Below are 15,226 nucleotides of genomic sequence, written 5' to 3' on the forward strand. Positions count from 1 at the left end.
TATGCCTGGTTTCACCCATTTGTTTATAAACACAATGTGCATCTAACATTTGCATCATGGAATAAACAAGGCCCCCCGCCCTCCGCCCGCCAAGCCATTTACTGCTTTTTAATGACTCTTCATTCACATGGCAGTTCTGATTTCTCGTGACTCTTGTTAAAGCAGGATTATGCACCCCCACTCCCACCTTTTTTTTTTCCTTTGAAAGGTATGATTTGTAACTGCTCTCAGGCTAACCAGAGATTTCTATTTGTGTGTTCTCTCAAAGCATCAACGACAACTGTCTCTACCACTCACTCAATCTAAATCATCTCCCAAAAGAGGATTTTTCAGGGAAGAAACAGATCATTTAATTAAAAACCTTCTGGGCAAGAGAATTAGCAAATTAATTAATTCTTCTGATGAGCTGCAAGACAATTTTCGAGAGTTCTATGACAGCTGGCACAGCAAGCCCACCGACTACCACGGACTGCTGCTGCCTCACATCGAGGGGCCAGAAATCAAAGTCTGGGCCCAGCGCTACCTGCGTTGGATTCCGGAAGCCCAAATCCTGGGTGGTGGTAGAGTGGCCACCATGAGCAAACTCTTGGAAATGATGGAGGAGGTAGAGCGCTTACAAGAGAAGATCGAGGAGAGACACCACAGCCAGGGGGCCCTCCCGGCAGAGGGCCCCTCGTTGCTGAGGAGCTCGGCCCGCTTGTCCTCTTTGTTTCCTTTCGCTCTGCTGCAGCGACACTCCTCAAAACCGGTCCTTCCCACCAGTGGCTGGAAAGCTCTGGGTGATGAAGATGATCTGGCCAAACGAGAAGATGAATTTGTGGATCTAGGAGACGTGTGATTGTCCACTTAGTGGTCATGAAGGAGGGACGTTGAGGGTTGGGACAGGCATCGAACCCCTTTGCTCTCTGGATGAGTGGGTCACACTGCAGCTTACCACTGCAGCAGGCAGGGAGGCATTTGTCCAGGGCTCTGGAGCAGGAAACCCGGAGCTTCAGGAAAAGAGCTGGTTCTCATGTTTTTATGCTCCTGAAAGACTATGCAATTAAAACCGGATCTCTAGTATTATTAATTGAAAGGAATTATTACTTGACCCATAATCGAACTGTGGCCATTGTCTGATGCATATTATACAGAACCGGCGGTGGCTGGTTTACTACTAGAAAGGGCTTTGGTCTCACATTCTTGGACTCAATATTTTCTTCAGATCTTTTCTGTGCCAAGATAATTTATCCAGTCATTGGGAACAGTGTGTATCTTGCTACCCATCTTACTTCGGAGCAAGTTCAGCTTTATCTGATGTGTGTATGGCAAATTGAAAGACTCAAGTAGAGATATTCAGATGTATGGCATTCATTTAAACCCTAGCATTTTTCCTTTCTCTATCCTCTTGCCGGAGAAAAGCTGGGGAAATTCCACTCATGTTACCCATCCTGACATTTCCAGCCGTCCCTCCCCCTGAATAGACTGTGTCACTTTGTGTGGGGCTGGTGAGCTAGCCAACCAACCACGCTGCCCTTTCTGTGTGCCGACAGCTCCAGGTCTCCCTCTGCCCACTCCGGACCCCTCGCTGCCGTCCCCCCATGCTCCCTGCCATGGTGTGCGGAGTCCCAGGATCTTGCTGCTAAATCTGTTGGTGAAACTGGGGGAATCCCTTTGCCCGAAGGAGCTTCCATTCTTCTGGAACTTCTTTAATGTTTGAAAGTGCTTTGCCTTTTTCTAACAGTGTGCCGAGGCTTGGGGACATTTGTGACGGCAGCCCTCTGCATCAACCCTCACGCGGTCTCCCCGAATCTCTAACCGCACATACGTGAGCAGGATCACTTCAGAACGTGGCTTTCAGAGGGAAGCCATTAAGCAGAAATATCAGAAGTGATGGTTCTCCTTAGTACCTCAATGATTTAAAAGCCATAGAAGAAACTTGACTATGCCTGGTCACCTTGGATCTGCTGTCTAAATGGTATATATATATTTTTAAATGCAGGAAAGTACACTTTTAAGGACGAGTTGTTTTTTTCTCTCAGTGGAACCCTTGTTAAATCCCACAAAAGGAAAGGGGGAAGCTAATGTTGGAATGTCTCAAATTGAATGTTTGCCTTTTATATACATTTGCTCTCCAGTATAGATCCCAATTTGAATGTTACATGTTTAGAAAAAGTTCAGTTGCTTGAGGGCAATAAGAAATTTTCAAACTATTGACAAAGAAATTTCTCAGTTTGCACTGAATCGTCTTTTTGTATGTAGAAGAAATTGCTTTACTCTTCTCCCCATTTGTGTTGACACATGAGCCAGGTTGGTCTATTAAAATGACAGAGGTTGAGGAGAGGGCAGGACTCGGGCATTGGGGGCCAAACACATGTCCGGTCTTGTTGCCTTAAGCGTCTCACTAGTGAGTTCAGTGTTAGGCTTGCAGTAGGGATTTTTAAAATACATTAGTTCATTAGCTACCTTAACATGCGCTCTGTGGGCCTTCCTAAACTAGCACTAGCCTCCACTTCTCTGCCCCACTGCCTCCCTGATACACTATGGAGCTAACTATTTTTGTTACCATATTATAACGTGAATATTTATACAGTAGCCTCTTCAATCTTAGAACCTTAGCAGTTTTCATTCCAAAAATGCCCGGTGTGATGCTTTACACTCCACAAAGTATGGTTCAAAGGCACAAGGTCATGGCCCTTGTCATAGCAGTTGAATGTGCATTGAAATATTTTTCTATGATTTTTTTTTTAATTACAATAGAAAAATAAGCTGTTGTAACATGTGAGGTCATGACAATTTATGTATTTATATTTGAAATCAGATTTCTATAAACTTGTATTTGTGTACAGAATTCTCAGTGGGTTTATATATTGTGACATTTATATTCAAGATTGAGATATGGATTATGCTTAACAGTAAAAGCTGAAATGAGACCTTTACTTTGTTTAAAATGCTGCACTGTGCAAGTTTGGAAATGTACATTAATTTACTGTATATAATATCTTGAGTTTGTTTATACCTCCAAGTTTTTACACTGAAGATGAATTAGCTTTAAAAACATTCAAAACCTTTTTTTTTTTTTTAAGGGAATAAGCTGTTGGGCTTTATCTGTATAAATGTGCTTTTTATTTTCCAATGTACAATGAAAGTTTATACTTATATTTCACTGCATCATATCTGATTGCAGAAATTAAAGCACAATTTACAAGCAATACTGCTTTCAATGTGGTTTATATAACGTAGGATAATTTTGTTCATTCAGTGTGCGTGTGTGTGTGTGTGTGTTGGGTTGAGTTGATTGGTTGGTTGGTGGTAGGAAACCAACAACCTAATAAATATTTAAAAATTTTTTTTTTTTTGTTTCTAATAAATATTTAAAATTTTAGGGGCTCCTGCCTGGCTCAGTCAGAGCATACAACTTTTTCTTTTTCTTTTTCTTTTTCTCTTTCTCTTTCTCTCTTTTTCTTTTTCTTCTTCTTTTTTTTTTGGAAGATTACTTATTTATTCATGAGAGACACACAGAGAGAGAGAGGCAGAGACATAGGCAGAGGGAGAAGCAGGCTCCCTGCAGGAGCCTGAGCAGGACTTAATTCCAGGACCCCGGGATCATGCCCTGAGCTGAAGGCAGATGATCAACCACTGAGCCACTCAGAGGCCCCAGAGCATGCAACTCTTGATCTTGGGGGGCTGAGTTGGAGCCCCACAGTGGGGGTAGAGTTTACTATAAAAAAATAAGATGAGGGCAGCCCGGGTGGCTCAGTGGTTTAGCGCCGCCTTAGCCCAGAGCAGGATCCTGGGGACCTGGGATCAAGTCCCACGTCAGGCTCCCTGCATGGAGCCTGCTTCTCCCTCTGCCTCTGCCTCTCTCTCTCCGTGTGTCTCTCATGAATAAATAAATAAAATATTTTTAAAAAATAAGGTGAAATTTCAGGTGGCAATTAAATACTACGATGAACAATAAAAATAGGGCAAATAAAGGAAAAGGGCTTTCTAAATACGTGAAGTTAAATATTACCGCCTCTGCTTCTGAGGGCGAATGTAATTCGAGAAGTCTGTGTTCTTGCTGAAAGAGATCTGAGTTCCCTTACGGGGCGGCGGAAGAGCAGAGGCTCTGTTTCTCCCTGCAGAGAGGAGAGGCCCCTGGCAGGACAGGGTGGTGTGTGCCCCCGGGGATTTTTCGGATCCTCTGGTTTGCCACTGGCTAGATGGAGACCTGTCACTTGGTGTGTGGGGAGAGTTCGCTTCCTTGCCCGGCCCCTTGGAGGGACGAGAGACGGCCCCTCTCGGCTCCCAGGCCCCTCCTGGTCACCACGCCAGCTCTGAGGCATCCCTGCAACTTAATAAGCCCCCATCGCTACCACCTTCTTCCTGTGGTTCTTCGATGACTATTAATTCAAGTCGTAGTTAGGACCCTACTGATGAGCAGGGTTCTTCAGCAGCTCTGGACTTCGGGGGACTTGGCAGTCTCCTGATTTTTGCTTGTTCTTTGGTTTCCAGGCGAGGGCAGTGCGGGGGACTTGGGCGGGTCGAGTTAGCCATATTCCATGTGATGTGAAACAGGATGGGGCAGGGGCTCCTGTCGGGAACATTCCTGGCTCCTGTGCCTTCCTGTCACCTGCGCCGACAGGGGACTTGGGGGCAGAGGGCGCCTGGACTCTGGCCTGTTTTCCAAGCCTCTCCTGTGGTTGTGGCCAAAGTTGCTCAGTAGAAAAGTCTCCTGGGCTGTGCTTGGGGTGCTTATGCCCCCCTGGGGCTCTCGAGCAAGCGTTTATGAAGCCAGCCTTGGGGCCGGAGAGAGGGGCTGACAGGACCCTCCACCCCACCCCACCCCACCCCACCCCACCGTTGCAGGAGCCTCTGTAGTGACCTTGGCCCTCCACACTGGCGATTCCAACAGCCTCCCCAATGCAACATAGAGCCTCAGGAACATTAGGATGGAGGGGGTGAGGGAAGCCCCTGTCTGTGCTGAGGATTCCAGCGTGCGGAGGCGGGTGCGTATCCATAACCAGCCCAGCTGTGGGGAATATCATTTTAAACACCATTTACGGATTGAAGAGGAAAAGAATTTGTTGGAGGTGCTTTTGTGTCTTTAAAAACACAGACGTCTCAGCCCATTTTGTGGTTCAGGCCCAGGTTCCTTTTTTCCAATCCTTCTATTACATGGTCTGCCTCTAGCAATTAAGGGATACGAAGTATATAATCAGGTGGCAACACAGTAAGCTTTCTTGGCCTGCCTTGAAGAAAGCTCTCCAGTTTTGCTAGCTAGTCCAGTTTTTATAAAGCAGTTACCTTTTTTTTTTTTCATTGAGATTTGAGTATTACTTTTATAAAGGGCTGTGTGGCTTGCCCCCCACCCCACCCCAGCCACCTCTCAAATCCAGACTGGAGGACTTTTCAAATTACCCTTTTCTCTGAGGTCTGGGGCCGGTGAATGTGGTGCTTCTCCCCGCCCTGCGAGGGTACAGTGTGTGCCATTCCTGGGTCGGGCAGGGCAGGAATGCAGACCGAGCACATTCTATCCCTCGGACTGCCCCCAGGACAGCCGGGCTGGGGCTGGAATGCTCTTGGAGAGCTGAACGCAGGCCCATCCCCAGGCCTCTAGGGCAGGACAGTGGCAGGAGGGATGGCCTGGTCTGGAAGTGTCGGGTGGGGACAGGCTGGGACGGGGGACCTGCCAAAAACGGGGGTCGCAGTCTAGATTTTTTTTCTTTTTCTCGAAATGTACCTGACAAACAATGCTGTGTCTGTTTCAGGTGTACGACAGTGGTTTGACGATTCTGTGACTGGCTCGCGGCTCCCCACAGTAGGTGTCGTCACCGTCTGTCATCATACGTCATTATATTATTGACTGTAGTTCCTATGCTGTACTTCTCATCTCTGTGACTTCTTCCATAACTGGAAGTTGGTACCCCTTAATCCCCTTTATTTTGCCTGTGGCCCCCCCATCCCCCCGGCAACCACCAGTTCTCTGTATTTAATAAGAGTCTTTGGGGTTTTTTTGTTTGTTCATTTGTTTCGGTTTTTGATTCTACATGTAGGTGAATCTGATAGTACTTGTCTTCCTCCGACTTATTTCATCACGCCCTCTAGTTCTATCCATGTGGCTGCAGCATTCTAGAACTTGGTAAGAGTTTGGGATACGCAGGTGTATGCCAAAACTCGGCAAAAGTAGGTTTAAGATGTGTTTGTGTTTGAATTCACATTACAAGAAAAAAAAATTAAGCAAGCATTGACCTCTAGTTAATGATACTGCCACCAAATTATTTAGAGAGAACTGAACCATTGTCTGCAGTTGACTTTGAATGGCAGCATCAGGGACGCCTGGGTGGCTCAGCGGTTGAGCGTCTGCCTTCGGCCCAGGTCGTGATCCTGGAGTCCCAGGATCGAGTCCCCCACTAGGCTCCCTGCAGGGAGCCTGCTTCTCCCTCTGCCTGGGTCTCTGCCTCTCTCTGTGTGTCTCTCATGAATAAATAAAATCTTTTTTAAAAATTGTGATTGGCAGCAACAATAAGATGGGTTAATGGATGGGCAGAGGGATGGCGATAGCTTAGGTGTGTGATAAAGCAAGTATAGCAGAATGTCAGTGAGGCGATCTAAAGCTGGGTGTATGAGAGTACAGATAGTCATAAAATTCTTTAAACTTTGCTGTATTTGAAACTTTACATAATAAATGTTGGGAAAAAATTTAAATCCTTCAAGAAATAATTATAAACAAAAAAAATATATATAGGGAAGCATATTGGTCCTTTGTGGGAGAAGAGAAACCCTATCCTTACCAAATTACCTGGCCACCGGGATATAATGGACCCTGGGGAAGGAATTAGAATTTTCATGGCCCCCTGCCCTGAGTCCCCTTTTTCCATTTCCATTGTCCCCCTGGGTCATTTTCTGTTGGCTGGATAGTTATTATAAATGACCTCCTCCTTTGAGTGCCTTCTCTCAGTGACGGGATCTTCCTGGAGCAGTCATATGACTTTTTTTGGCTTGGAAAGTTTCAATGGCTGCATCCGTGAGAACACTGGGCTGCAACAACTGAAGCCCAAAAGAGGAGTTGTGTGTGTTTGAAGGTTCAGGTCAGAGACGCTGCTGGATCTCCAAACCTGAAGCCCACGCCATCTGCTCTGAGTGTCCTTGTCCTTTGCCCTCCTGCTTTGCACACTGGTCTCCTGGCCCTAGTCGATGAAGCAGGATGCACCCCCCACGGCAACTCTGATTTCACGAGACCAGTCACACTGCAGCTGGAATCTTGGTCTTCATTCCAAATCCTGGAGCGGAGAGCCTGGGCCAGCCAGCTGTGGGCAGGGTCTGTGTAGACAGGGCCACTCCCATAGCTCCGAGTAGCAGCACGTCCCTGCAGCCCACACTCTGCCAGCAGCTCACTGCGCACTGGTTGTGGCACAGTCATCTTTCTCAGGTTCTCAAATTTTTAACGATATAAATGTCACATTTCTGTATTTCTCCAAATTAACTCCGTCCCCCATCAGAGGCCGTGTGGTGTAGTAAAGAGTGGGGTTCTCTGAATCAGAACCCCTGACTTGCAACTTATGAACCGTGGGACTTGGGCAAGGTCTCTGTTTGCTCATCTGCAGGATGGCAACATTCCCAAAACCCACCTCACTGAAGTGCTGGAGGGTTAGGAGTTCCCGTTAGTGTCTGTTGCATAATAAATGCTCAATAAATGTTAGCTAGGCTTGTATTGTGTGTGTGGTGGTTAAATACTTTATGTAAACAGAGAGGGGTGTGTATGTGTGTGTGTAAATTTAATCTCCAGCCCAGGAGCTCACTGTAGCATTTGAAATACCATAAAGAGGAATCTAGGTTCCAAAGGTGGCCCATTAGCCCTTCAGATGTCTTTAAGATCTGCCTCAGGATTTGTTGAGCAGCACCCAGAATGTAAAAAAAAAAAAAAAAAAAAAAAAAAAAAAGGATTTTACCATTTTCAGTGGTAAAATGAGTGGATACTTGGGATCCGTGGTTGGCTAGGAATCCCATAGGGGCCCCATCCTCAGACATACGGATAAAACTCCACCAGGCCCCGCAGCATAAGCATTTTGCAGCAGAGCCCGAGCTCTAAAAACCCCATTGGTCCAGTGGCCTCCACATCACCCCAGGGACCATCAGCTTAGCTGGTTCTGCTGTCCAGGGGCGTCTATCTTGGGAGTGAGACTTTCGTGCCAGGTCCTGGCCCGAGGACAAGGAGAGGGACCTCTCCCACAGCCTCGGTACAGGAGACGGATGGTTTTGGGCCGTTTCTACACGTGCACACCCATCTAGGGACTTGGTCCGAGGCTGGCTTTCGTTGTGAGACGCCCCCTGCTAAGGAGGGGGGTCCTAGAGCCAGGGAGCCATAGCCGCTGCCCACCTCTGCCTTCTGGCAGCTACGGACATTTGCCAGAAGAGCATCATAATTGCTCTATAGCCACGTTGACAGGTCAATTCGTGACGCTCCCCGTGGTTAGGCCCACCGGATAGCGCACCGTAGTTAGATTGCGGGCACTCCTCCCTCGCTCCTTCCAGTTGCTCGGGAGGCTTGGGTGTAGGAAGCCTGCCTGTGGCCTTGTTCCACCGTGGCTGCCGCCAGGGCTCCCAGCCTGGGCCCCGTGGCCAACTCTGAGACAAAAGTTGGGGTACAAGTAGTTTATTTGTCGAGTGATCCTGGGCAGCACAGGGAGTGGGGAAGCAGGACGGGAAAGCCACATGACACAGAGGACCCGAATGAGCAGGGTGTCACTGTGCCAACCTGCGCGGGGCCCTCATGAGGACCCTCTGAGAGCCCATATGAATTGGGGGCGGGGGGGATGTTGATCACAGCCTGTGTCTTCTCCCTCCACGTTGTCTGTGGAAGCTCCTCTAGATCAGGTGATGGAGTTCCAGTGCGTTCTTCTGTAATAGCCGCTCAGTGGGCACCCACAGCAGAGAGATTCCCTGGTTTCTCCCCAAATTCCAAATGCGGGACTGCCTAGGCCTCCCTTCCTTGTAGAGGAGTTCTGTTTCTGGATCCTCAGAGCCTGAGCACACTTCTGAATGCCCTTCCTGCTTCCACCAGGCCTCAGAGCTTCTGCTCGCAGGACCCGATTGCCCAGGCTGCTGGAGCCGGGCCGCACGGCTCCCTCGCCTCCCAGGAACGGCGAAATTTGCTCGGTCGGTCACGATCCCATCCGTAGTAAAGTGGCCCGTTTTGGGGCAGCCCGGGTGGTTCAGCGGTTCAGCGCCGCCTTCGGCTCGGGGCGTGATCCTGGAGACCTGGGATCGAGTCCCACGTAGGGCTCCCTGCATGGAGCCTGCTGCTCCCTCTGCCTGTGTCTCTGCCATTCTCTCTCTCTCTCTCTCTCTCTCTCTGTCTCTCATGAATAAATAAATAAAATCTTAAAAAAAAAAATCTGAGCCTTAAAAAAAAAAAAGTGGCCCATTTTTTATTTAATTGAATGAAATGTAAAAATCAGAGCGTTTCAGTCCACAGAGCACCTCTGTCTTCACCATCCGGGTCCAAGAGCCCTGCCCCGTCACTAGCAGTCCCCAACGGGCCGCTCCCGGGGAGGGGACAGCAAGGATTCAAGGAATAAATGCTTTGTGATTTAGGGGAGGAAAAAAGAGTTAAAAGCCAAGAAATTAAACAGCTTCTGTGTGTAGTAGGTGGTGAGAAAAACGTAATGCAACACATACCATTTCCTGCCGCTGCATAAGCAGTCTGGAGCCCAGGTCCGACCTCGCGCTCCCCTGGAGCCCGGAGAAAGGGCTCAGGGGCTGCGGGTGCAGGAGCGAGGGGCCAGGTGGTCGGCAGAAGGCGGTGTAGACACTCGAGTTCCAGCAGGTCGGGCGGCCCGGTTCACAGATACGGTCCCGCGTTGGGGGGCCCCCCTCTGCTTAGACCAGGTGCTGGAGGATGCTTGCGACTGGCAGAGAGGACAGGCTGTGTGCAAGGAAGCTGCCCTATGATTGCACATTTCTTTTTTATTTTTCTTTTTATTCATTTGCACTTTTTTTTATTATTATTCATTAGAGACACAGAGAGATGCAGAGAGAGAGAGAGAGAGGCAGAGACACAGGCAGAGGGAGAAGCACGGGCCTCGATCCCAGGACTCCAGGATCAAGCCCCGGACTGAAGGCGGCACTAAACCACTGAGCCACCCGGGCTGCCCCCCACCCCTTTTTAAAAAATTTTACTTATTTGCACATTTCTTTTCCTTCCTTCCTCTCTCCCTCCTTCCTTTCCTCTTTTTTGATAACAGCTTTATGGCGGCATAATTCACATACTAGACAATTCACCCATTTAAGGTGTGCAATCCACCAGTTTTCCATAGATTCAGTCACGCAGCCATCGCCGCGATCCACGATAGAACATTCTTGTCACTTCAGAAAGAAAGCCCTACCCATTAGCTCTCACTCCTCAACCCCCCTGCTCCCCAAGCCTTAGGCAACCACTAATTAATCCAACTCTCTGTGTTTGCTGTTTGCTTGTCCTGGACATTCCGTGTCCGTGGACCCACACGAGTGGTCTTCCTTGATGGCTTTCTGCCACTGGGCGTAATGTTGCCACGGCTCACCCACGTTGTAGCACGTATCAAAACATCAGGCCCTTGTGTGGCCTAATGATAACCTCTTCTATGGAGATGGTTGGGCTTACCCATTCATCAGTCTGGACAACTGGGTTATTTCCACCTTTTAGCTAGTATGAGTAATGCTGTTGCAAACAGTTGTATGTGAGTTTCTGCGTGGACTTGTGTCCTCCTTTCTCTTGGGTGTGAATCTTGGAGTGGAATGTCTGGGTCAGATAGGAGCTCTTTGTTTAACTTCTTGAGGAACTGCCAGTTTTCCAAAGTGGCCACACCACTTTCTATTCCCATCAGCCGTGTATGAGGGTTCCAATTTCTCCACATCTTGCGGGCACTGGTTATTACCTGACTTGCGCTCTAGCCATCCTTGAGGGTATGGGGTGGCATTCGTTTTATTTTTGTTTTCATTTCCCTGAAGATTGATTGACAGTGTTGGACATCTTTTCATGGGCTTGCTACCTATATCTATGTCTTCCTTGTAGCTGGAGAAATATCTGTTAGGATTCTTTGTTCATTTTTTAACTCTATGGTCTTTTTGAGTTAAGAGTTCTTTATAGGGGAAAGGAGAAAAAATGAGTGGGAAATGTCAGAGAGGGAGACAGAACATGAGAGACTCCTAACTCTGGGAAACGAACTAGGGGTGGTGGAAGGGGAGGTGGGCGGAGGGTGGGGGTGATGGTGACGGGCACTGAGGGGGGCACTTGACAGGATGAGCACTGGGTGTTATTCTGTATGTTGGCAAATTGAACACCAATAAAAAATAAATTTATATAAAAAATAAGAGTTCTTTATATATTCTAGATACAAGTTCCTTATCAGATAGATGATATGCAGATATTTTTTCTGTGGGTTGTTTTTCCACTTCCTTGATTGTCCTTGCAGCACAAAGGTTTAATTTTGATGAAGTTCAATTTATTTTTTTAAGTAGGCACCACACTCGGTGGAGCCTACTTAATACATGGAGCTCGAATTTGCGACTGTGACATCAAGACTTGAGCCAAAATCAAGAGTCAGACGTTCAACTGACTGAGCCATTCTGGTGCTCCCAGTTTATTTTTTATTCTTTGGTTGCTTGTTCTTGGAGTAGCATTATATAAGAATCCATCCCCAAATCCAAGGTCATAAATATTTACCCTTTATTTTCTTACAAGAAATTTTTTTAAAAGATTTTATTTATTTATTCATGAGAGACACAGAGAAAGAGGCAGAGACACAGGCAGAGGGAGAAGCAGGCTCCACGCAGGGAGCCCGACGTGGGACTCGATCCCAGGTCTCCAGGATCATGCCCTGGGCAGAAGGCAGGGGCTAAACCATTGAGCCACCCAGGGATCCCCTGATCTCATTTCTCCACGTGTTTCCCTCCAATCTAATCCCCATTCTGCAGTCAGAATCTTTCTATAATGTCATTTGGATCAGGTTACTTGCAATTCTCTAAGGCCTTCTCAATGCCTTGGGATGAAGATGCAAATGCTTAACCCCCTAAACAAGGCCCTCCCTGCCCTGGCCCATGCTGGCCTCCACATGATAAAACCAATGATTAGAAAAAGTTTGAGAGGGATGCTTGGGTGGGTCAGTGGTTAAGTGTCTGCCTTCGGCCCAGGGCATGATCCCAGAGTCCTGGGATCGAGTCCGCATCGGGCTCCCTGCATGGAGCCTGCTCCTCCCTCTGCCTGCGTCTCTACCTCTCTCTGTGTGTCTCTTGTGAATAAATCAATAAAACCTTAAAAAAAAAAAAAAAAAAAGAGAAAAGAAAAAGTTTGAGAAAGAGCCCAAGGACAGAGTCCTAACACATATTCAGCACTCAATTTTCAGATATGTAAGGCTAATTTTGAGACAGAGCAGAGACTGGACTCAGGTGCCCCGCAAGCCTGACCGTGACACCCAGCAGTCCTTGATAGCTGGCACCCTATGCCTCTGGAGTAATAAATCTCACAGGAATGCGGAAGCAGGATGCTTACCAAAGGTGAGACTCAACTACAAAGCTGGTGAAGACCAAACCAAACCAGTCTGCCACGGTGGACCCCAGGCCCGACCTTCCACTGACTTTTTACCTCATTCTAATGCCAAGAATCATGCCCAGGGGTGGAGATGTAACATGCTAATGAGACCTAAGCTGCATGGGAAGCTCGTTCTGTCCCTGCACCTGCTTTCCCATCCTCCTGCATCTCCCACTGCCCTAACATGCGTAGACGGCACTCCTTTCCCACCTCAGTCTTTGTAAAAACTTTTCTGGGCATTTGTTGGAAAAATTAGCATGAAGGACCCTTTCCTTGGTGCTGTCTCCCTTTGCTTGAGCAACGTCTTGCCTGAAACTTCCAGTTTGGCTTCCAGGAAATTTCTATTGCTTGCAGAGCCCGAGGAGCCTCGCTGGTAACAATCTCATGGCCAACAATGTAATCAGGCCTAGGCTTTCACCTGGATACTTTGCTGCAATTTTTATATTAACTCAATACCAGTTTTATTATAGATCCTTTATCTATTCTGAAACCTTTCTAGGATTATATTGCTGTGTATTTTCTTACAGTATCAAGAGAGGAATTTGAAATATCTATTTATTAGATGTTACATATAAATAGTTGAGGTTTTTTTTTTTTTTTTTAGTTTTTTTTTTTTTTTTTTTTAGCTTTTATTTAAGTGATCTCTGTACCCAATGTGGGGCTTGAACTCATGACCAAGATCAAGAGCCACATGTTCTACTGAATGAGCCAGCTAGATACCCTCTATAATCCTAAAACTTTTTTTTTTTTTTTTTTTTTTAAGATTTATCAGGACACCTGAGTGACTTAGTGGTTAAGCACATGCCTTTGGCTCAGGGTGTGATCCTGGAGACCTGGGATCGAGTCCCACATTAGGCTCCCTGCATGGAGCCTGCTTCTCCCTCTGCCTGTGTCTCTGCCTCTCTTTGTATGTCTATCATGAATAAATAAATAAGATCTTGAAAAAAAGTAAAATAGTTTGCCACTTTAAAAAAAGAAAAAATAAAATAAAGATTTATTCGTTTGAGAGAGAGAGTGAGCGAGTGGGGGCCTGAGACAGAAGGAGAGGAAGAGAGAGTCCTAAGCAGACTCCACGCTCAGCATGGAGCCCTATGTAGGGCTTGATCCCACTACCCAGAGATCACTACCTGAGCTGAAACTTAGAGTAGGAAGCTCAAACACATGGGCCATGCAGGTGCCCCTAGTCCTGAAATTCTTTTTGTTTTGTTTTGTTAAAGATTTATTTATTCATGAGAGATACAGAGAGAGAGGCAGAGACACAGGCAGAGGAGAAGCAGGCTCCCCACAAGGAGCTCAATGTGGGACTGGATCCCAGGATCACGACCTGAGCTGAAGGCAGACGCTCAACCACTGAGCCACCCATGCCTCCCAGTAGGGGGAAGTATTGGAGAGAAAAAGTGGCTGTTTCCAGAAGGAAAAGAGCTCTGTATTTGTAAAACAATAGTCTTCATAACAACATGAAATGTTAAGCTCAGAAAAAAATTGTTATTTTTAAGTTTCATAGTTTTCTGTAACTTCTTAGGAAATCAGCACTGACTTCTCCCTTTCTCTTTCAAACAGCTAAACTTGGGGCACCTGGGTCACTCGGTTGGTTGCGTGTCTGCCTTTGGCTCAGGTTGTGGTCCTAGGGTCCTGGGATGAAGCCCATGTCGGGCTCCCTGCTCAATGGGGAGCCTGCTTCTCCCTCCCCCTCTGCCTCTGCCTGTCGCTCACCCTGATGTGCTCTCTCTCTGTGTCACATAAATAAATAAGATCTTTAAACCAAAAAACAGCTAAACTTATTCTTTATTAGCTATCTCATAAATTCTATTAGTCACTAACCCATAAAGAGTATAGATTATCTGCTTCAATGCTGCCATTTTAGAGAGGAGGAACTCAAGCCCAGAGGGGTGGCAGGACTTGATAAGTGCCTTGGGGGGGGGGGGGGTTTAGCTGAATGCCATCGTCAGCACCTTGCTTGGCCAGTGCACTCTTCTCCTCTGCCCCAGTCACCCATCCGCCGTAGGCCCTCCCCACATCTGAGCGTGTGCCCCTAGGACTATTCAGAACAAAGTCTCAGAAGTACAGCAAGCCTGACAGTCCAGTGGAAATGTTCCTCTCTTTTCGGCTGAATTTCCTAGACCTTCACACAGACTGGGGAACCTTGAGTCTTTCCTTGCATAATTAATCTCACTCCTTGACTTTCAACGGAGGAGCGTGGGTAGGACAGGTAGCAGAGGAGATAGGCCCATTCCCAGGGAGGGTTGCTTCAGGCCTGTAAATGTTACAGATTGTTTATCTGGGACTCTAAATACCAGAGCCCATCCAAACAATAAGATTGCTGAAAACAGCTCCCCCCACCCCACCTCCATTAGTATTCATCTTTTCTGAAACACCATTGTGGGGCGCCTGCGTGGCTCGGTTGGTTAAGCTTCTGCTTTCAGCTCAGGTCTTGATTCCGGGGTCCTGGGATGGAGCCCTGGGGTCAGGGTCCCTGCTCAGTAGAGAGCCTGCTGCTCCCCCAGCTTGTGTTCTCTCTCTTTCTGTCAAATAAAATCTAAACAAGACAAAACACACAAACCAAACAAACACAAAAAGCCACACCATTGTCTTAGTGGAAGAATGCAGGGTGTGCTTACAGTGTGAACTATCAGGTCTGGGTGGCCCGCTTGGCCACGGGGCCTAATGCACCTTATAAGGGCAGATCGTAAGGACAGT

General features: G+C 47.3%; 1 protein-coding gene across 2 annotated transcripts in view; it reads left to right on the forward strand.

Moving 5' to 3' along the window:
• MTMR12 (myotubularin related protein 12) overlaps positions 1-3,191 on the forward strand; it is a 73,363-nt gene extending 70,172 nt beyond the window's left edge. The window contains exon 17 of one of the 2 annotated variants that reach the window (XM_038535402.1): positions 269-3,191. In XM_038535402.1, coding sequence (XP_038391330.1) covers positions 269-838 — 570 coding nt within the window. In that variant the 3' untranslated portion in view covers positions 839-3,191. The remainder of the gene's footprint in view (positions 1-268) is intronic. The other variant, XM_038535403.1, reaches the window with a different exon arrangement.
• Positions 3,192-15,226: the final 12,035 nt, after the last annotated feature.

This window comes from Canis lupus, chromosome 4 (genome assembly GCF_011100685.1).
Source record: "Canis lupus familiaris isolate Mischka breed German Shepherd chromosome 4, alternate assembly UU_Cfam_GSD_1.0, whole genome shotgun sequence".
Taxonomy (NCBI): Eukaryota; Metazoa; Chordata; class Mammalia; order Carnivora; family Canidae; genus Canis; species Canis lupus.